The sequence below is a fragment of the Myxocyprinus asiaticus genome, chromosome 14 (assembly GCF_019703515.2).
Source record: "Myxocyprinus asiaticus isolate MX2 ecotype Aquarium Trade chromosome 14, UBuf_Myxa_2, whole genome shotgun sequence".
Classification (NCBI taxonomy): domain Eukaryota; kingdom Metazoa; phylum Chordata; class Actinopteri; order Cypriniformes; family Catostomidae; genus Myxocyprinus; species Myxocyprinus asiaticus.
This window is the reverse complement of record NC_059357.1, coordinates 36,101,807-36,123,316: the sequence shown is the minus strand read 5'-3', so window position 1 is coordinate 36,123,316 and position 21,510 is coordinate 36,101,807. Positions and strand designations below refer to the sequence as shown.

At 38.3% G+C, this 21,510-nt stretch overlaps 1 protein-coding gene across 9 annotated transcripts in view; it reads left to right on the top strand.

The window, feature by feature from the left end:
* Positions 1-17,174, top strand: part of LOC127451212 (bromodomain-containing protein 4-like) — a 92,330-nt gene extending 75,156 nt beyond the window's left edge. For 5 of the 9 annotated variants that reach the window (XM_051715721.1, XM_051715724.1, XM_051715723.1 and 2 more), the window contains 15 exons: positions 796-1,007; positions 1,259-1,635; positions 1,724-1,834; positions 4,003-4,389; positions 5,324-5,754; positions 6,054-6,339; positions 6,726-6,820; positions 6,925-7,081; positions 7,173-7,309; positions 7,445-7,650; positions 8,642-8,900; positions 11,475-16,119; positions 16,663-16,749; positions 16,911-16,943; positions 17,126-17,154. In XM_051715721.1, coding sequence (XP_051571681.1) covers positions 796-1,007; positions 1,259-1,635; positions 1,724-1,834; positions 4,003-4,389; positions 5,324-5,754; positions 6,054-6,339; positions 6,726-6,820; positions 6,925-7,081; positions 7,173-7,309; positions 7,445-7,650; positions 8,642-8,900; positions 11,475-11,543 — 2,727 coding nt within the window. In that variant the 3' untranslated portion in view covers positions 11,544-16,119; positions 16,663-16,749; positions 16,911-16,943; positions 17,126-17,154. Of the gene's footprint in view, positions 1-795; positions 1,008-1,258; positions 1,636-1,723; positions 1,835-4,002; positions 4,390-5,323; positions 5,755-6,053; positions 6,340-6,725; positions 6,821-6,924; positions 7,082-7,172; positions 7,310-7,444; positions 7,651-8,641; positions 8,901-11,474; positions 16,120-16,662; positions 16,750-16,910; positions 16,944-17,125 lie in introns of those variants that run through there. The other 4 variants (XM_051715717.1, XM_051715720.1, XM_051715716.1 and 1 more) reach the window with 4 other exon arrangements.
* The last annotated feature ends 4,336 nt before the right edge of the window (positions 17,175-21,510 follow it).

The window sequence follows — 21,510 nt, the reverse complement described above, 5'->3', positions numbered from 1 at the left end:
CCATGTTAGGATCACATGACCAGCCGATTACTACTCGCTTAATCTCAGTAAGCGCCCTGTTATTGGACACTTTCACTTATTGATAAAATTATTGCTGATTGTGATTAGTGAGTTTCTACATTGTCATCTGTAACTGAAAACTATTGCATTTGAATGATGCTGCTGCATCCAGACCCCTAGGTAAGCATAAACAATTACTAAGTGCACCTTAAATTTCCTTTTACAGGAGATTACATTTATTTTATCCTCTTCAACTCTGTGGTCCCAGTAATGGCCAGGAGTGTATATTAAGTTTAGGCTTGCAAAACTCCCTGGATCAGCCAAGTCATCCATATGTGATACCATTTGAAAGCTTGGAATGTGAACTTTGCACAGAACTCCATCACTTTTGCATTTATTTACATAAAATAATAGATATGACCTGAAAGTCTCTGTGTTGCAAATGAGCAACAAAAACAAATGAAAAAAAGATTGTAAACTTTGTTTTTTAAATATTTTTTTTATTATTATTTATATATTTATTTATATTTTATTAAATGTAAAATATTTTTTATGAATTACTGGAATCTATTCTTAAAATTTGGGGTCTGTAAAATGAGACCAATTTTATGCAAATAGTCCACTGTATGTGTGAGCATTTAAATTTGGGTGTGAAAATTGCAGGAAGCAGCCCAAAAATGCACGAGTTGAAGAGGTTAATTTAAGGAAGAGCTGGTCAGGAGATTTGTATTTTCACTGTCTTCTGAGAGATTGGATTTAATCTCTTTATTTTGTTTGTGCTCTCTTGTTATTCAGCTGAAAGCGGTGCATGAGCAGCTGGCTGCCTTGTCCCAGCCTCAGGCCAGCAAACCAAAGAAAGAAAAGAAGGAGAAGAAGAAAGACAAGCACAAAAAGAAAGCAGGAGTCATGCCTGCACTGGAGGAGATCCTGGAGCCGCCTCCTGTTCTTAAGGCTCAGGGAAAGCCCAAGAACAAGGATCCTCTGCCTAAGAAGCCTAAAAAACCCAGGTAGGCAAAGAATGTTAATTATACAAATGCCCCTTAGGCAAATAGTCAAGTAACCAGTGTTGAAATAATAGTTCACCTAGAAATGAAAATTGTTATTTACCCACCCTTATGTTGTTCCAAACTTGAATGAAGGGGATTTGACCAGTTCCATCAATGAAAGATTTGATTTGTAAAGTTGCATAACTTTGTGTATAATAAGACTTCTCTTCAACCATATAGTTTCATTGCCATTTTTAATTTTTGTCCTGTAGTAAGAAGGAGGGAGGTAAGAGCAACCGCTCCATAGCTCCCCCAGGCAACGCCCCACCCACCCTTCAGCCTGTGGCAGGCCTGGATACTGAGGAGGATATGGGTCTGGCCGGAGGGCCAGCAATGGCAGGCATGGCTGCTGGGGAGAAGTGTAAGCCCATGTCCTATGAAGAGAAGAGACAACTCAGTCTGGACATTAACAAGCTGCCTGGTGACAAGCTGGGCCGTGTGGTCCACATCATCCAGTCCCGCGAGCCCTCGCTCAAGAACTCTAACCCAGATGAGATTGAGATAGATTTCGAGACGTTGAAGCCCTCCACGCTGCGGGAGCTGGAGAGATATGTGTCGTCCTGTCTCCGCAAAAAGAAGAAGCCCGCAGGTGAGTAGTCAAGAACCGCGCTTTAGTGAGATCTGCTTTGGGAAAGATTCTAATGGATTGTATTTTTTTTTCTTTCCTTGTCATTCAGTTCTAGAGAAGTCCATGGAGCAAATGAATGCTGCAAAGACAAAAGGCTCTTCATCAGAATCGGGTAGCAGCAGTGAGTCCAGCTCTTCAGAAAGTGAAGATTCAGAAACAGGTGAGTCAGTTGCAGCAGCAGGCATGGATTCATTTCAGTATCTTTTGAACCGTATTATACTCTTAAATGTTGAGAAACCGATCCTTTAGCATTTCAAATGTCTTTCTCTTCTGGGAAATGGGCCAAAAATATTGATGACTCATCTTGCACTACAAAGTAAGCAGCGGCTGCATTTCCGGTGAATGTGAGAAAGTTCCGCTGGCATTGACCGCAGTGTAAATAACTAGAAAGTTATAATACCAGAGTTAGTGATCTGGGCTTATAAACTATCACACAACCACAGGATGAACAGCAGAATTATGTGCCAATGTCGGATCATTTTCTAACGTCAGCATTTATAGTAAAAGAGTAAGTAAATCACTCGCTTGTTGTTGTGTGTTGTATTGAAGAGACGGTAATAAAATCTGCATTTTTCTTTACCGAGATGCAGTCTTTCTTGTCTCCATGTAAACCTCCATTCATATGTACCTACATAATCTCCAATGATGCCTTTGTTTACTTCCAAAGGCGATGTTTCATAAGCCATGCTGAATGAGATCTGCGTGTCCATTTGTTTACTTCCCTGCGTGTCCATTTGTTTACTTCTTGTCAGAGAATGCTCTCTGACAAGAACGGAGAGTAAAATGCATTTATTATTTATTATTAAGATGAAACAAGATGCAGTTTTGGTGCAAAGAAAGTTGAAGCAGCATTTCGCCGGCAGCTTTCTCCTCTCTGCTGGTTGTGTAAAGTTTGTGGGGGCATGTCAAGACGGCACCCAGAACTGTCCTGTCAGCGCCTGATCTCATTCTTTCTGCCAGTGTAACAGTGTGTGATTAAACGGTAAAACTATATTCGCTCAAAACCGATATGTTTATGAAAATCGTATTTAATGATCATATTATGTTGATATTTATTGCCAGGCTGTAATCAATAATGTAGTATTTTTGTATAGCTAAAATAGCTGGAAGTGGCTTATACCAGAAGTGGTCCACATTCAAGGTTGATAATGGCGGCGCTCTAATTCGCTGAAAAATAAGGTGAATAAGTCGCACTGACAGAGTGTGCATTGGGCAGGCATTAGGACCCGGCAGCAGCGACCCGACTTCCCTTCAGACGCTCATATGTCAAATGCGCTCTGTGAAGTACCTCAGAATCTACACATCGTATCAAGGTGTTTTGGGGCTTGTTTTAAACAGGAGAATGCTTTTAAGTGTGTAGCAGTTTTTCATATTCTGTTTTTCATTAAAGAAACGCGACGAGTAAGCCACATCTGTTTATAACTTCTGTAACTGTGGTGTGTGCACAACTATACAGCTTTTAGACTGAGTAAAACAGTATGCCTGTTGTATTCTATTTATTCATTTACTTTAGTGACTGTCTATCTGTGGATATTTGATATGTTTTTACTATGAGTGATAAAACATCATTTTGTGGGCATGTGAGGAGTTGTGTTTGTCAGCGGTCTAGAGTTTGTTAGAAAAATAATGTTATGATGACAGAATATTTAAACTGGTTGCATAAAGTACTTTGCAAAGGCAAAATATTCTTATTGGCAACTTCAAAACGCTTCCATCACTATGACTGATGTTTTCATCTGTTTTGGTACACGTTTTTTCACCGGCCGACACCAGTTACGTATAAATTATGTTTATAAATCACTTCGGAATTTAAGTCACAGGACTTTTAGATGATGGGGGGGATAAACACGACTTATATTCTGGAAAATACGGTAATCATACATAGAGCACAGTTAATATGACATTTATTTATAGCGCATGAGAAGCACTTTTACTTTGAAGTTTCTCTCGCGCACTCGTGTGGATCGAGCAAGGAAGCAATCTCCTGACAGCTTTCGGTTTACATGGCCTGGATCGCCTGCTTGGAGTTTCAGGGACTGACCATCATGCAACATTCTTGAGTCAGAGGAACAGAGTTTCGAGCTCATATGCATCTGACATGGCTCTGATATGCAGGACCAGTTAAATGAGACTGTTGCACACCAGTCTATTATGGCAATAAATGAACTGTGATTAGTCATTAACATGTATCAGAACGCTCCTTCACGTGCTAGCAGGTGATTCTCGGCGCAGTTGCAGCTTAAGAAATGAATAGATCAAACTGGAAGATTAATCAACCTCAGCGATTTATCGGTCGGTTGCTAATGAAAAGTGTTTTCTTCAACTCAGGTATAGCTTTAAAGCCGAAGAAGAGGGTTAGAGGTGAAGGGAAGAAGGCTCATCACCAGGTGATGGCTCCAGGCATACCTCAGCCGCAGGTTCCCCATCAACCTCAGACCGTGGCACTGCAGCCCACCATTCAGCTAAAACAGCAACAGCATCCCTCTCCCACCGCTTACGTTGCTCCTCCCGTCACAGCCCTGGAGCCCTCGCAGCTGCTGGAGAACCCCTTTGACCCTCTGTCCCACTTCGGCCAGCCCCTCATGCACCTTTCCCACCATGCCAATGACTCGTCCTCCCCTGCACCACCTCACCTCAACGCTCACCCTCCAGGAGGTCCTGTGTCACCTGACACGCACCCATTTTTGAACCAGCACCACATTCTCCCATCCCCAGGTAAGTGAAAGCTTCCAGTTTCATTTGTCAAAGTGTTTTAGCACCAACCAGGCTCAGTGCAATTAAGAGTCAAAGTGTGTCACCTATAAAATGTCAAAAACAAATTCCATGCTAATGGGGTGATTCTTACGAAACTGTTGAGAAAATGTCCTGGTTCTATTTTACTTTTAAAAAAAATAAATAAATAAATAAAAATAAAAAAAATCAAATATAAGAAATTATATTTTGCATATAGAAAATAAAACACATTTTAGGATCATTAAGATTTTTTTACATTGTGACTATGGCTGTGATTTGATAAAAAATGTACTAATTAATTGCAGAGTTTTGTGATTAATTGCAATTTAATCATGGTACATGAAAATATAATCAAATATTTACTTTGTCTCAAAGAACTTGCAAGAATCATCATTTATTTTAATTATTTAAATATTACGTTAAAATGTTAATTTTTTTTCTGGATAGTTAACTAGATACATTTTTAAAGGTATAAATCTCAAACCGATATTTGGCCATTTTGAGATTATCGGCATCTGCTAATAATCTTGCCCACCTCCCCAATAAACAAGTGCAAGTTCCCACTCGTGTCTGTTTCAAAATTTATTTGCTATCATTAAACTGTATTGTATATATCTGTATTATATCAACTCTTTAGCCATTTTATCAACCATTTTAAAATCCAGACCACAACAAGCAGTGCGTGTCCAGACATTTTGTTGGTCACTCGATTTCTGTTTTGGCCGTTTTGCACCACCCACATCTCGTTGTTCTAAAATGCCACTTAACTACTTCTATGTTAAACAGTCAAATATGTTCTGATTGGCTGTGATTAGTGTCACTTTACTTGAAAGCTGAAAACTTGTCAGCCATATCTCGTCATATTGACCCATTTCCTATTCATGTTTTCCTCTCTCCTCATGTCATTGGTCTACAGCCCTGCACAACGCAATGCCCCAGCAGCCTTCACGGCCCAGTAACAGGGCAGCCCCGCTACCTCCTAAACCTCCGCAACAGAGCACTCCCCAGCATCCGCAGCAACCCCAGCAGACCCTGCCACAGCAGATCCAACCCCAGCAACCCCCTCCGCCCCCACATCACCTCCCGCAGGCACCTCAGCCAATCCGCCATCGGCCCCTCTCCCCTCCCACGCTCACTCCCCAGGGCCTGCTCTCTTCCCAACCCCCACAGATGCTGCTGGAGGATGACGAGGAACCCATTCCCTCCATGCCCCTGCCCATGTACCTGCAGCATTTGCAGCCAAACCGCCTGCAGCAGCAGCAATCCCAGCAGACGACTTCGTTAATGCAGTCTCTGCAGAGCAGGCAACAACAGCCAGGGCAGCCGTCTCTGCTGCAATCAGTGCAGGTGGGTAGTTCATGAAAAAGTTTTGGGGAAGTTGAAATTTCCTGTGGGGACATACTATATGCCATCTAAAACTATTTTAAACTGCATTTTGCCAATTCTTTTAGAATTATGAATGCAGTTCCATGAAAAACATTTTTGTCATGTAATTCATTTGTATAAAAGTACTGGTAATTCAATACCAAGTCAATACTAAAATTTAAAGTTAATGCTGGTCTTTCTGTGGTACCCGTAGTGCAGGCATAAATCTTGATGTTTATTTAAAGAAAAGCTCATTGACATGTTATGGGTCAACTTCCCAGGTTCAGTCTCATCTGGGCGCGCAGAGCTCCTTGCCCCCTGCACAGCTCCCCGTTCAGACTCAGCCATCAGCATCACACCAGCCCTCCCCGCAGCTCTCGCAGCATCAGACCAGACACATGCAGCACTCACAGCAGCAAATTAACTTCTCACAAGGCCCAGTGCAGACCACACAAACGCAGCCCAGCCAACACAAAATGCCCTCCACGAAAGCACAGCAGATCATCCAGCAGCAGCAGTCGGCACATCATTCTCCACGTCAACACAAGTCTGACTCATATAACTCGGGTAACACTTCAGCAAAGTAACGACGCTGCTAATTTTACTACATTTTTGGTAGTATGACAGTAGTTTAAGTTTAGCTTTTGCAGTAACATGGATTATTCATTATTGCCAGCTAGAATTGTACTTTGTATTTTTTTAACATAATATTTCACTATTTTTATGAATATTTATTTTATACCCCCTTAAGTAGCTTCAATGTAGTTAGCTGCTTTTTGATAACTTGTAGTGTAGTTAACTACTTAAAATGGATTAGTTTGTAGCTTCCCCAATACTTTAACACACACATTGCCAAGGCTGGGGAGTTTAAAATGTCTTTTATTTTTTTATTTTTTTTTAAAGACAGGATTACCTGTGCTTGATTTTAATAGTGCCTTTTTCTATTTTGACAGCACACCTGCGAGATAACCCCTCCCCGCTCATGATGCATTCCCCTCAAATCTCTCAGTATGGTTTAGTCCACCAGTCCCCCCCTCAGGTCAAAAAGGTAAGTACCATATTGTCTAGTTTCTCAATTGTGGCATGGATTAATTCGTGCTGTGTCCGCTTGGATTGATGTAATGTGAATTAGAGTTTTTTTGTTTACTAAAGGAACCACAGCGAGGTCCTTCAGCTCTGGGTGGCATTAAAGAAGAGAAGCTGCCCCCATCACCTGTGATGCGCAGTGAGCCCTTCAGTCCAGCCATGAGACAAGAGCCTCATAAACACCCTGACAGCAAACCCACAATGCCAGGCCATAGCCAACAGAGTGAGTGAGGTCACTGATTTCGGAGCATGCAACTGTATGTAAGTGTATGTGCATATGATGTTAATCGTGTTATTTGTCAACCCTGTTTTAGGAGCAGATATGAAACCACTTGAAAGTTCCCGTCCTGTCATCCGCTCCTCTGAGCATAGCGGTCCACCTCCTTCCATGCAGGACAAAGACAAATTCAAACAGGAGCCCAAGACACCCGTGGCTCCTAAAAAGGTACAGGTGGGTGGAAGGGACAATTTCATTAGTTTTCAAACTTTTCTGTGAATATGACTGTTTGCATTTGTAGAACAGTAAGCCACCATGTACCTCTGGAACACACGCCTAACACTTCATCCGGCCTAATTTTGTTCTCAGGACGTGAAACTAAAGAACATGGGTTCCTGGGCAAGCCTGGCTCAGAAATCCACCTCCACTCCCTCGTCTGCTCTGAAGTCATCCAGTGATAGCTTTGAGCAGTTCCGACGTGCGGCCCGGGAGAAGGAAGAGCGAGAAAAGGCCTTGAAGGCTCAGGCCGAGCAAGCTGAAAAAGATCGTCTGCGCAGAGAACAAGAGAAACTTCGGTAAGAGAGCTGCTCAGAAGAGAATGAGTACAAAGCAATGACTGAGGCTCTGTGCCAAACCTAGTGAGCTGCCTTGCTGTCCACTGCCTACATAGGAATCTGCTTTCTAAGGTAGCATCCTAAATGAAAAAGTTTCATAAGTGACTGATTTGGAACTCCATGCATCATGCAAAAAGAGCACTGGAGACTTGACTATGACTTAAATTCAGTTGCATGTTGCCAAGGTAATGCCGATGTCATACTGTATTAAAGTTAAACATGCTTAAGACAACCTTTAGTTCTGGTCCTCGAAAATGATTGGACGTTGGATGAAAAGAGGCGTTCTGAAAGTGCTGAAATACCTACCGTCCAAAAGCACTGGGATGCTTTACTGCTTGTATCACTCCGCTTGTGTTCGTGTTGTTCCAAACCAGAGTAATTAAAGCAGTGCAGAGAGCTAGAGATGGTGATTTTTATTCATCCTTGTGACATTATATATTTTCGCCAGAAGGTGGTGACCAATGAGCGTCTTTTCTGTATTATGAATGGGCAAACGTCGAGAGAGCATCTGCGTTGTCTCAGTAAGCAGCTTTAATGAAAGTCTGGACTGTCTCTCACTCCATTATTGCTCAGAGCAGGGTATAAAAGCAATATCACACAATCATGCGGTTTTTCCATATATCAGTCTGATTGTGAGTGTGATATTGCTTAAACAGCACAAACAGTTATTGGGTATATGGTTTTTAATTAGAACTATTTCTTATTGATACTTGTTGATATTGAGTAATTGTATTTATAATCCACATTTCCTCTTGCTCTGTCTGCCATCGTGGATGTTCCATAAAGAATACATCCATGGTGCCTTACGATTTTCCCAAAAGTATCTTAGAATACATTTGTGTCTGGAGTGCGCCGAAGATGCCTTAAATGCTGTAGGTAGCTCACTAGGTTTTGGAATGGAGCCAATGTAACCACGTGTGGTTTTAAAAGGGCTTTTTGTTTCTCTCTGAAGGGGACGAGATGAAGAGGACCCAATTGAGACTGTGAGAAGGCCTCAGGAGGAGCCTCGCAGACGGCCCGAGCCACAGCAGGTCCAGGCCCCTCAGCAGCAGCACCCAGTTCAGTCCCAAACCCAGAACCCAGCCCAACAACCCTCTGTCCCGCAGCCTTCCCAAGCCCCGTCCCAATCCCCTGCCTCTTCACAGAGTGCACTTGACCAGCAGAGGGAGCTCGCACGTCGCCGGGAGCAGGAGAGGAGGAGGAGAGAGGCGGTGAGTTACAGCTGCACTTGAAACATAACTGTCACTCAACATTGACAAAAGGGCTTGGCAATAAATGGTAAGAATTTGTTGCTATGAATTTTACAGTATTGTTTCTATAGTGACAGCACAACATGCCACCTCGTGGAAAGGAATGGGCTCTAACATTCAGAAAATATTCAAAGTACTGGTTAGAAAAAAAACAAGCCCTGCCCCTTTGCTGCTGTTGATAACACTTAAGATTTCCTATTAGTGCTTGTTCGGCCTCTGTCAAACATGGAGATAGCAGTTGGACTGAGTGAATTAACTAAAATAAAAAATAAAAATATCTGCATTAGCCATGCATTTATAACATGGTCAAAAATGTCTTAATTAATCTAGGGCTGTTAATTAGTTCCCTTGATATTGTAATTGCAATCAATTTCAGTTGAATTTAATTTACATTAAAATAAATATTTTGGGTGGATCAAGTGCATGCCATATTCTTTCTGTAAGCTAAACAAAACTAGCTGAGAACTGTCCCTGAAATACTTTATTGCTGTTTTATACATTAAAGGTTCACTCAGTAATTTTCTTTCCTCATTAAAAAAGTTAAACTCCTAAAGACATGAATTGTAATTTTGCAATATATGTAGGAAATCATGTCACATTAAAATGAAGACTCCAGTCATATCAGTAACTATATAAAAGCTGTTTTATTGTACATGGAGAGGGTCCACACATGGGGGCTGCCATGTTAGAATCACATGACCAGCCGAATACTACTCGCTTAATCTCAGTATCCGTCCTGTTATTTGACACTTTCACTCAATCATGGCTGACTGTGAATATTACATTTCTACAATGACATCTGAAACTGAAAACTGTTTATTTTAAATGATGCCGCTAGGTGTCAGTGTAAGTCCAAGATGACACAAAGACAAAAGTTACTGAGTGCACCTTTAAATCAAAACAGTATTTACAATTAATCAAACCATTGGTTGAGTTAATGATGTTGTGTCGGGCTGGACGGGTCTCTCAATACAAACAGCAATTTTTATAGTGCCACAGAGACTAAGTTTTTACAGATTTCAAAACATTTTGCCAGCAAATGGCTTACTTACAGTTGTCTCTGAATATTAAGCTGGGTAGAAGAAAGTATTTTTAACACTGAAAAGTTACACACTTCATCTTTTAGTCTGCTTCACATTGGCCTTCTCATAAGTTTTCAAAACAAAACTGTTATTCAAATTGTGAATGAACAAACGCGAGCAACTGACATTTCTGCGATTTAGTTAAAGGGATAGTTCACCCAAAAATGAAAATTCTCATCATTTACTCACCCTTATGCTATCCCAGATGTGTATGACTTTCTTTCTTCTGCTGAACACAAAGAATATTTCAGCTCTGTAGGTCCTTACAATGCAAGTGAATGGTGACCAGAATTTTGAAGCTTCAAAAGCACATAGAGGCAGCATAAAAGTAATTCATAAGACTCCAGTGGTTTAATATATCTCTTCAAAAGTGATAGGTGTGGGTGAGAAACAGAAAAATATGTAAGTCCTTTTTTACTATCAATCTCTACTTTCACTTTCTTTCACATTCTGAAAGTGGAGATTTATAGTAAAAAAGGATTGAAATATTGACCTGTTTCTTACCCAAAGTGATTGCATTGCTTCAGAAGACTAGTAAACCACTAGAGTCTTATGGATTATGTTAATGCTGCATTTATGGGAACTGCTTTTTTATTTTTTGGAGCTTCAAAGTTCTGGCCACCATTCACTTGTATTGTAAGGACCTACAGAGCTGAAATATTCTTCTACAAATCTTTGTTTGTGTTCAGCAGAACAAAGAAAGTCATCTACATCTGGGATGGCATGAGGGTGAGTAAATGATGAGAGAATTTGGTGAACTATCCCTTTAATGCTCCACCACAGCAAAAACACGCTAAATAGAAAATAAAATATACATTTTTGACGTAATGAGTAGACCTAAATTTAATTCTGTAACTGTTCCTTTTCTTGATTAGTGAATTGTGCAGCTCTTATATTATGCAATGGAAAGCAACTTCCAAAAGTCAAATAGAATCGAGGCAAATTATTCTAAAAAAAAATAAAAAAATCATTTATTTGATGAACTAACGGGTTTTTAACAAAGTCCAGATTCAGTTTGAGTTATTGCTCAAAACTGATCTTTAATATTTTTCACTTTTTTTATATATTTTAACCTGGATTTTGTCTGGCATGGTGTCAAAAAATTACAATCAATTAATAATTCAAATAAAGTCAAGGAGATAATATTATACATTTATTTATTTGAACTTTTTCATTTTTTATTGTTTTTTGTTTCATTGCAATGTATATTTCTGTTTAAAAAAAAAAAAAAAACCTAAACTCTTCAAATATGTGATGGACCTTATTTTTTCAGTAGTTTTTGAATACTTTTTCAATAAAAATGTGTATACAGACTATTGTGATAATACTACTAGTCACTAGACTATTTGTGCTGATACCACCCCTACTTCATTAATTTAGTGATCATCGAAGCATTACATGCATCAATCTTTAGTTTTCCCCAATCTGACTGTGGTTTTCTTGACCTTTACAGATGGCAGCTACTATTGACATGAATTTCCAAAGTGATTTGATGGCTATCTTTGAGGAGAACTTGTTCTGAAATGCAAGAGGAAGCGATAAAACTGCAAAACAGATCATGGATTCCTCTACATGGACAGAATGGACTCGTACAGCAGGAAGGGAAAAAGACCTCATCTGACCACAAGAAACACTGAAGAGGCTGAACTAGCGATGAATAAGCTGAGGTCCTGAGAGGGAGGCTGTAGCTCTCCTTTTGCCTTAGCAGAAAGAGGGACCCTCACACTGGGACGCCATCGCCTCTCCAGCATTCCTCCTGGATTTGGCATTGTGACCATGGCGGGAAAGAGAGGACTTGTGTGACTCTAATTCAGAATATGGGAGCAATGGACAATGTTATCAATGGAGGAATATGTGACTATTAAATGTACTGATTATCTGTAGTACGGCATCCATCGACTGCCAGATGTCTGTGGGGGTTTAGAAGACGTCTTTGTTTTCTGTTTTATTTCATTTCCCCCCCATCGTATTGTTTTTGCCATACCCTTTCCCCTTTTTTCTCGAAAACACGCAGGCAAATGGCAGGATGGGATTTAGGGGCACTTAAAGAACTTACTTGGGAGAGGAAGTACAGCTCGCCTTACACCTCTGACTTGTAAACACAATGACAACAAACAAACAATATTCACCAGGGGCTGTGACTGAATGACTAAACATGGTGTGTTTCACACTATTATCATGTGCAGATTTTTCATTATGTAGGATCTACTGTAAAAAGGTATTTTCTTAATTACTGTTTTGGTTGGTTGGTTGATTGGTTGTATTTCTTGTTTACTTTTTTTTTTTTTTTTTTTTTATATTAAGTATTTTTAACTCTTACCAACACCTTACCCCCTCTGATGTCTATGTCAAACACCCATATCCTTTTACGCTGATAGCCGAGAACCTGAAATGCTTCACTTAACATGTCTTTCTTAATATATAAATATATTTTCTTGTTCTCCCCACTCGTCATTGAAAAGTTTAGGTAGCTTTGTAGAAAATAAACCCTAATATATGCATTATTCTGACAAGTGTTAATTGAGGACAGAAACCATCGAGAGAGACTTTCATTATTCATCGTTTTCACGTCAACCTGGTGAAGAATCTTCCAATAGGCTGGAGTGTTGGCCTAAAAGAGGCGGTTTCTGAGTATCTTTTAGTTTAAATATAATTTAAAGAATAGTCACTATTTTAAGTGTATTATACATATAGAAGGAAAACATGCAACTTGCAACTGGTACATGTTCACGCTGTCGCATTCTACAATACGTCATGTAAACACCAGGCAAATTTGGCTCTTCACAGCACTGCAGAGAAGAGGCAGAATGGAGCTCTCAGCTGGTCACTGCATGACTCTTTTCACAAATCAATTTATTACAATGCACAGAGAGACCTCTGTACACTGTACTAGATATAATTGCAAAAATTTTGAAACGGAAAAAAAATCACAAAAAAAAATCAAACAGTTCTGATTTATCATTGTTCTTGTTCGATTCTAGTGGATGTGTTCTAATTCTGTTATTTGACTCCGCAAGGGGGGCGGGGGGCACAATTTGAGACCTTGGCAGGTCCTTTGAGTTTTCTCTTATAGTGTTTTCTCCAGTGCCTGTATTGTATTGCGATTCTAGTTGGCATATATTACGTTCTGGGAGGGTGAGGGAGGGGGGCACGATTTGCCGAAAGATCCGGGAGGGAAAATTGGGGATTTAGGGGAGAGCTTGTGTTTAAAAGACAAAAAAGGAAAGTAAACATTTTATATTTTACCCATTTACGATATTCGGGTTTAAATCTAGTTTTAGCTGGACTTCCTAATTATACGCCGAACAACTGTTTTTCGTTTTCTCGCAGCAGCGAAGAGGACCCGTCCGAGCAGTCACATGATCATCATCGACTTGCGAGTTTGGATGTCTGTGTGTATGGAGGGTGCTCTTACCTGGAGGTTTCAAAGACAACAACACTTCATTTAAACAATATACTTTGCAAACTTTTCCTTTTCATGAAGTCCACTTATATAAATATCTATTTTTTATTTTTATTTTTTTTTGGTTAATTAGGTCTGTAAAAGTTCAAAGAAGAGAAACACTTAATTCCTTCGAGCCTTTAAATGTATTTTCTTTTCCATGGTAAACAGTTGGACATTATGTGCCATAGATTCGGATTCTCCGGAGAATGTGCTGACCTGCAGCTCAGCAGAGAGTTTGCTTTTATTCAGGTATTTTCTTTTTTTTTTTTTTCTTTTTTTTTTTACATTTTCCTCGATTACTGTTTGGTATGTGCGTGGGCAATCGAGGTCAATGGTTAAATCTGTTATGATCATGAAATAAACATCTCTTTTATAGAAAATTAAAAGGAAACAAAAAATGACCCTGTCTCTTTTACAATTGATCAGTTCTGTTGTTTGATGTGGCATTGTGTTACTACGTATCAGTTTTCAGTTTTAAATTGTTGTTGACCTACATTATGTAATCTTAAAGCAAAGGCTGTATCATATGAAGGAATATTTAAGTCATATTTCACCCTAAAATGAAAGATGTAAATTATAAAAGAAATTATATTTTGCATATAATGAAGCCTTTATTTATTATTACAGTCAGAATAAATTACATCCATGACGAAACTACTACCATGGAGTATACTGACAATAATACATTACAATTGAAATACATTCTGTAGGTAACTGTGAATTTGGGTAGGGTAGATATCACAGTGGTCCTAAAAGGTCTTGAAATAGGCTTAAATTTGACACAGGCATTTCTTGGCTTTTTTTTTTCTCATGAGATTAACCCCAAAAAATGCATATTGATGTGATAATATGCCAAATATTAAACAGTAAAAGTTCATTAGATATGGTTAAACCAAGAAAGTCCTCACACTGCTGTAGTTTTGTCTGGCACACATTTGTGTCTGAGATATTGGTTTAAGAGCGTTTCATTTAGAAATCATTGCATTCCCTTTAAAAAGGAATAATTCACCTAAAACATTAAATTCTCTCATCATTTACTCACTCTCATGCCATCCCAGATGTGACTTTCTTCTGCTGAACACAAAGATTTAGAAGAATAGTTCATCTCTGTAGGTCCATACAATGCAAGTAAATGGTGACCAGAACCTTGAAGCTCCAAAAAGCATATAAAAGCAGCTTAAAAGTAATCCATGAGGCTCCAGTGTTTAATGAAGTCACAGCTGTGTATCTCTTAAAGCGCACTGTACAGAATTTTCTCTTCATGATAAATTATTTAAATATAGATTTTTGGCAGATGGAGTCTTGTATTTTATTTAAATACACTATAATTGTTTTTCATGTACCTACTCGCCATAAAATATCTATGAAAATATAAACATAATATAAGGCTATCTATAAAACAGCAAGATGGATTCATGTAATACCTGCTATTATAATACTTGTTTTAAAATATTAAAAGCTTAATCACTCCATATAGAAAGAGATGAATGACCCAAGCCCCTTCTTTCATGGACTAGATGAACATACAGTATTTCACTTTAAAAAAAATAGGAGAATATATACAATATGAATTAATTGTATACAATGAATTAGTCACGTCTAACAGTGTGAAAGACATATTTAGCAGCTAGTGCAGCTGTGCTGTCGTCCTCTCCAAGTATATAGGGGATTTTCTCTGTATCACTGAGTATTGACAATGATGGCTTCAGTGTTTCTTAAATAATGTGCTTGTAAGTTTAATTTAGATGTTTATCAGAAAGGATCTGAAAAGCACTTCTTGTGTTCGGGCACCACATTTTCTGGACTTTCATGTTTGGGAACAAAAGTTTCTCATTGATATATTTCCCATTTGAATCAGTCAGGATAAGAGCCTGTGTTTCTCTGGGATCCTCTGGAGCAGAGCTGTGGATCTGGGCTGGTGGATCAGTTGAGCAGTGAAGCTCTTCCTGCACTAGTGATTCTTCAGTGAGCATCTCTGGATACATCAAAGGTTTAGAGTTCTGACTTCAAGGCAATGAGTTCCTTCTGCATTTCAGTCTTCTGTTAATTGTCTTCCAAAGGTTGATTTGACTTCTCTCAGGTCTTCTTTAATTTGCTGAAGTTCCTTTGACATATCCTTTCTGTCTCTCTGTAGGTATGCAATCTCTTGTCTTAAATTCATGATGTCAATCATGTCATTCTCTCTGTTTCACGCGAGTGACTGTCCTAGACGTGAATAGACGTCTGGGTGACGGAAGTGACGTTTCAAACACACGTGATGTGTTGCCGTGTGTTCAACACTTGTATCTTAAACAACGTACATTTTCACACAGCTTGGGGTGATGGTAAAGCATTAAAATCACATTTGTGAGGTGCTGTATCCACTGAAGTTTTGCTAGTTGCAACATTCTCCATTATTTACAGTTGTTTTGTCAGATCACCATCGCTGCCGGTAACTCCGCCCCTTCCGCTGTGTACGGCAGGCCACTTGTGTTGAGTGCATGAAGTGTCTATCATTCCACACTCCGTTTTGATGGTTGAAAAAGTGCATCATCCATAAAAGTACACTTCTTTTTGCTGCATTTTCAGTGTTTTAACATACTAGTCGTACTACTTACACTACAAAATGGCGTAGAATAGTGCAGAAGTGTGCGGTTTGGGACTTGTCAGACAGGTATGTGATGTACTGCTAATATATGCTAACATCATACTGAGGTACATCCGGTCACCGATTTCATTTGGTTTCATAAGCCTGCAGCTGGATTACATAAGAGAAAGGGGAGACTCTGTTGAAAGTCATTTTGTTACAAGATCAAAGTTTGAATTGTTCATTTCCAGATTCATAATAGCGCCACATACATCAGTAATGTTAGTAATAGGCAAGTTTCTCCAGACAAGTACTTCCGTTCTGTATGAAAATGCAGCGGTGTTCAACGCGTCACTGCGGACTTTTATTTTGACAGCTTTAAAAACAGGAAGTGCCTGAATGTGCGTGACTGTCAAACTATAGGACATGGGGGTTAAAATAGAGGTTTTTAGGGTAAGTGTGGTGTAAACGTGTAAATAAAAGACTTACAAACGATGTTACATATACATACTCGGAAAGCACCCCACCGCATTGCTCATTAATTCCTGTTTTATCTGAATAACTGATGATAAGCTATAAATAATATGTGAATCAATGCCTGCAGATTTACAAAGTGTATCTTTTACATAGATGATGGTCTATCTCTCATTTCCAGTGGCAATGTTTTGGATATCGAACCAAGCCGAGTATTTTGAAGAATATATCGTGAAGCGAAAGGTTTGACACTAATATTGCCTCAATTGCGAAAAATACACAAATGTACTCAAGTTCTAGGCCCATGGTTGCATGTTGAACAGATTTGTTTATGTATTTTTGGGTAGTTCTATATTTAGTTGCTGTAGCATGATAACTAAACATTATTTTGTTATATTTTTCAGAGGGAGATCTTCCCCCCTGATGAGAAAATGCATGTGAGTGCCAGTATTCCCATTTTAACTTGATACACACAGATCAAATCAAATTCTTTCACTTTGGTGGTTAAACAGGCTAAAAGTTAGTTATGTGGAGTAGATAATTTATTGATCAGCTTCTATACATATACCTATGAGTATTATGTTCATGCATATGTTGTTATTTCTCTTTTTTGAAACAGAGGCAGGAGCTGGAGGATTTTAAGGAGCGCATGAGAAACAGAAGGGAGCAGAAGATTCTGAAACAGATGGTCATGGAGTCGAAGGATTGACTATAAAATGTGATTTTGTCATAATGCTATCGGGATCAAGCCTTAATGTGTAACATGGAAACACAGCAGAGCTTATGTTTTCCCAGAGCGTCAACCCATATATTTAAGAATACAATGACAGTATTGTTTTTGGACATAATTTGACTGAAGGAACAGGTGTGGGAAATGTATATTTTTGTAAATATAAGTGTTCAGTGTCTTTAAACAGTCACGCACGGGGTTTGACTTTGTGAATGACTATCAGAACACTGCTTTGTTATTGGTTTGTTTTTTCACGTTCAAAATGAATTAAAGTGAATTTCTTTTTTTAACCTTGTTTACAATGTTCCATAAATTTTCTTAACTGCAAATTACAATTTTAACTCTCTGAAATAAACAGAGGTGGGGGACTTGAGTTACATGCACATTTCAGGACTTGTGACTTGCTTGATTTAATGCAGAAAATGACTTGAGGACCAATGACTTGACTTGGACTTGCAGTGGATGACTCAGCAATTACTTTTTTCATGTTATGTGCTTTTACGACTAGTAATAAAATACTTTTTAAAATATTACTGCGACAACAATTAATTGATTATTGATGCAAAAAATGTAAACCACGAAATCACTCATCAGTGTCTGTGCGCTTACATTACGCTGCACACACAGAACTCATAACAGTGCGTGTCAACTTTTGTGCCAAAATCTGACTCCCTGCCATATTCCTACTCCCAGCTACATGTTTGGTCCCTATCCCTAAAGCCCACCCCTAACACTAACCATATTATGAGAGTAACATTTTGTTTTACTCCTTCTGTGTAATTCCAAAGACAAGATCCACACACTCCATTTTCATTAAATAATGTCTCTTTTAAAATCCTTTATGTTCTTTACACTAAGTTATTGATCAAAACTTAAAAATAAACATGAATTTTTACTCATCACTCATTGCATGGATGCATTAAAGAAACCGAGAAATGCCTCTCTGGCTGTGATGTGAACTTCCACCATTCTTAAAGATACAGTACAATCTTAGCGCTTTTTTAAATTATAAAATTCTTCATAAAAGAGTTGTAAGCCAAGAACCAAACCAATCAACAACATTACAAACTTATGTGTGTGTATATATATATATATATATATATACACACACACACACACACACACACACTACCGGTCAAAAGTTTTGAAACACTCATTCTTTATTATAATTTTTTATCACATTTTAGAATAATAGTAAAGTCAACAAAACTATGGAATAACATAAATGGAACTATGGGAATTATGTTGTGACTAAACAAAATCCAAAATAAATCAAAATTGTGTTATATTTTAGCATCTTCAAAGTAGTCACCCTTTGCCTAGAATTTGCAGACATGTACTCTTGACATTTTCTCAATCAACTTCTCGAGGTATCACCCTGGGATGCTTTTTAAACAGTATTGAAGGAGTTCCCATTTATCAATATATTTTGGGCACTTCTTGGCTTCTTTTCTATTATTTGGTCCAAGTCATCAATTTCAAAAACTTTTTTTTTTATTTTTACATTTTAGATTTATAATGAAATAAATTAATATGGTGGCACAATTATATTTTTGTCTACAAAACTTATTTAAAACATTTAAGCATACGCCTTCAGATCAAAAGATTTTTAAGATCATGAGAAACATTTCAGTCATGTTTCAAAACTTTTGACCGGTACTGTATATATAATTTATTTATTTATTCTTTTCTCCCCAATTTGGAATGCCAAATTCCCAGTGCGCTCTAAATCCTCATGGTGATGCAGTGACTCGCCTCAATCCGGGTGGCGGAGGACGAATCTCAGTTGCCTCTGCGTCTGAGACCGTCAAACAGCACATCTTATCACGTGGCTTGTTGAGCGCGTTACTGCAGAGACCTAGCGCATGTGGAGGCTTCACGCTATTCTCCGCAGCATCCACGCACAACTCACCACGCACCCCACCGAGAGCGAGAACCACATTATAGCGACCACGAGGTCGACCATGTGACTCCAATTTGGTTGCTTAGGAGACCTGGCTGGAGTCACTCAGCACGCCCTGGATTCAAACTCGCGACTCCAGGGGTGGTAGTCAGCGTCAATACTCGCTGAGCTACACAGGCCCCTACAAACTTTGTTTTGAGACAAAAAAGGATTTGAAAATCAGGCAAAAAGGCAAAGGTACAAGACTTTGTACTTACCATCTTTTACTAGGGTATGACTACAATCCCATTAAGCATTGCAAATGATGTAAATGAATAAAAACAAAAACAGTGGAAATATATAAAACTGTTTATTTTAAGTTGTTGATTATGAGTATTAAAACCATATATTTTAGGTTTACTGCGAAATATTCATATATATAAAAATATATATTGTTTGAGGGTGTAGAGAGACCGACGATTGCGTCATGAAAGTAGGCGGTTGCTGCTGGACTATTTTTGCGGGCTTTGTTGGCGCCTGTTCACTGATTGGTTGAAAAATAATACATAATATAACCTCTCTTTGATACTCTTTTTGTACTGTGACCCAACTTGCTTGACTGTATGCACTGCTGACTTGAGACTTGACTCAGGACTTTAGGGTAAGGAATTGTAACTGTGAATAAATGTTTGTGATGTCACTAAGTTAATATTCTAAACATAACTATTTCTAATACCTATTCTATTTACCTTTCTAATATTCTAATAAATAAATAAATAAATAAATAAATAAATCCTGATGCAAAACATTTACAAGAATTGAGCAGCATATGCTGTGAAATGAAAAAGAATCTCTCAGGGTGGATCTTTTGTAAAGTTTGACTTCCCGATGGCAGCTTTATATATAAATAAACTTTACAAATAAAGTGCAGCTATGACCTCTTCATCGCGCAGCACCCATATCAGTGTTTACTGTCAGGGACTATCTTTGAACAGAAGGATGGCATTTAGTGACTTTACTTAAAAATAAACATTAAAATAACATTTCAATGAACATTTTTGTCCTTAATATTTGTATTATGTGGTAACCGTTTTATAAAAGCAATAAGGCACGTGAGGCGGTGCAATATTGTGATATACATATAAGATAGACAAAAATTATACATCAAATAAATAATAAATGTAATAATAAATTAAAGTAAATAAATAATTTTGTCCTTCATGTTTCAGGTTGGAAGGCTTTGTTGACTTGAACCTGTTGCAGGTTGCAGGTTCTGGGTTACACTGTACAACACTGCCTCCTGGAGGAATATTCCTGCACTGACAACAAATTAGACAACTCATTTCTCAAAGTTAGTTACTGTTCATTCCATTAGTTCTGCTAAACAAGGCCATTAAGCCAAGACAATTGTCTGTATTAAGAATATATTCATTTTCATTCACGTTGTACAGATTGGCATACAGATGAAACTGCTTCAAGGGATCCCAGCTCCAGAATTTTAGGAATATATTAGTTAATACAAGGGCGTAGCAGCCACGGGGGACGTGGAGGACAGGTCCACTGCACTCTTTAAAAAGGTTTGATTTTTTTCAAGCTAAACCCATACCTAGTCCAAATGGTGGATTTGTATACAGTATTCTTTGTGTTTTGTTACTTTGGCTGATTGAGTGACCATCCATCCAATCACAGGTGAGTTTCATGAGCCAATACAACCCTTACCTAATAGGCCGTCAGTCAGACAGTCTAATCAACATGGCTCCGTTCATTTCTACAAAGCTGCTTTAAACAATGCTTATTTATCCATGTTTTTTATCGGCATTGATGTTGATCTAAATGAATAATCTAGAGATGAGGAACACACAAATGAGAGTTATTTATCGGCATATCGTTCTTGATTGGCAGCATTACGTGAAATGCACTGCAAAAAAACAAAACAAATGACAATTTGTTCAAAAAATATCAGCGCATGAGTCTTCATTAAGTTATGCTTTGTACATTATGTTTGTGATGTAATAGTTTGATCAGTTCTTTTTGCCAGTTAAAGCAGATTACTAGATCTGTATTAAATATGTCAATCTATTTTTAATATCAGTTTTTTAGCTCTATGTTAGTGTGCAGTCGACAAACTGTAATAAATATTTAAATATTAAATATTGATCTGTTTTTCACACACACCTATCATATCACTTCTGAAGATATGGATTAAAACACTGGAGTCTTATTGATTACTTTTATGATGCCTTTATATGCTTTTTGGAGCTTCAAAGTTTTAGCCATCATTCACTTGCATTGTATGGACGAACAGAGCTGAAATATTCTTCTACAAATCTTCATCTGTGTTCTGGAGAAGAAAGAAAGTCAGACACATCTGAGATGGCATGAGTAAATGATG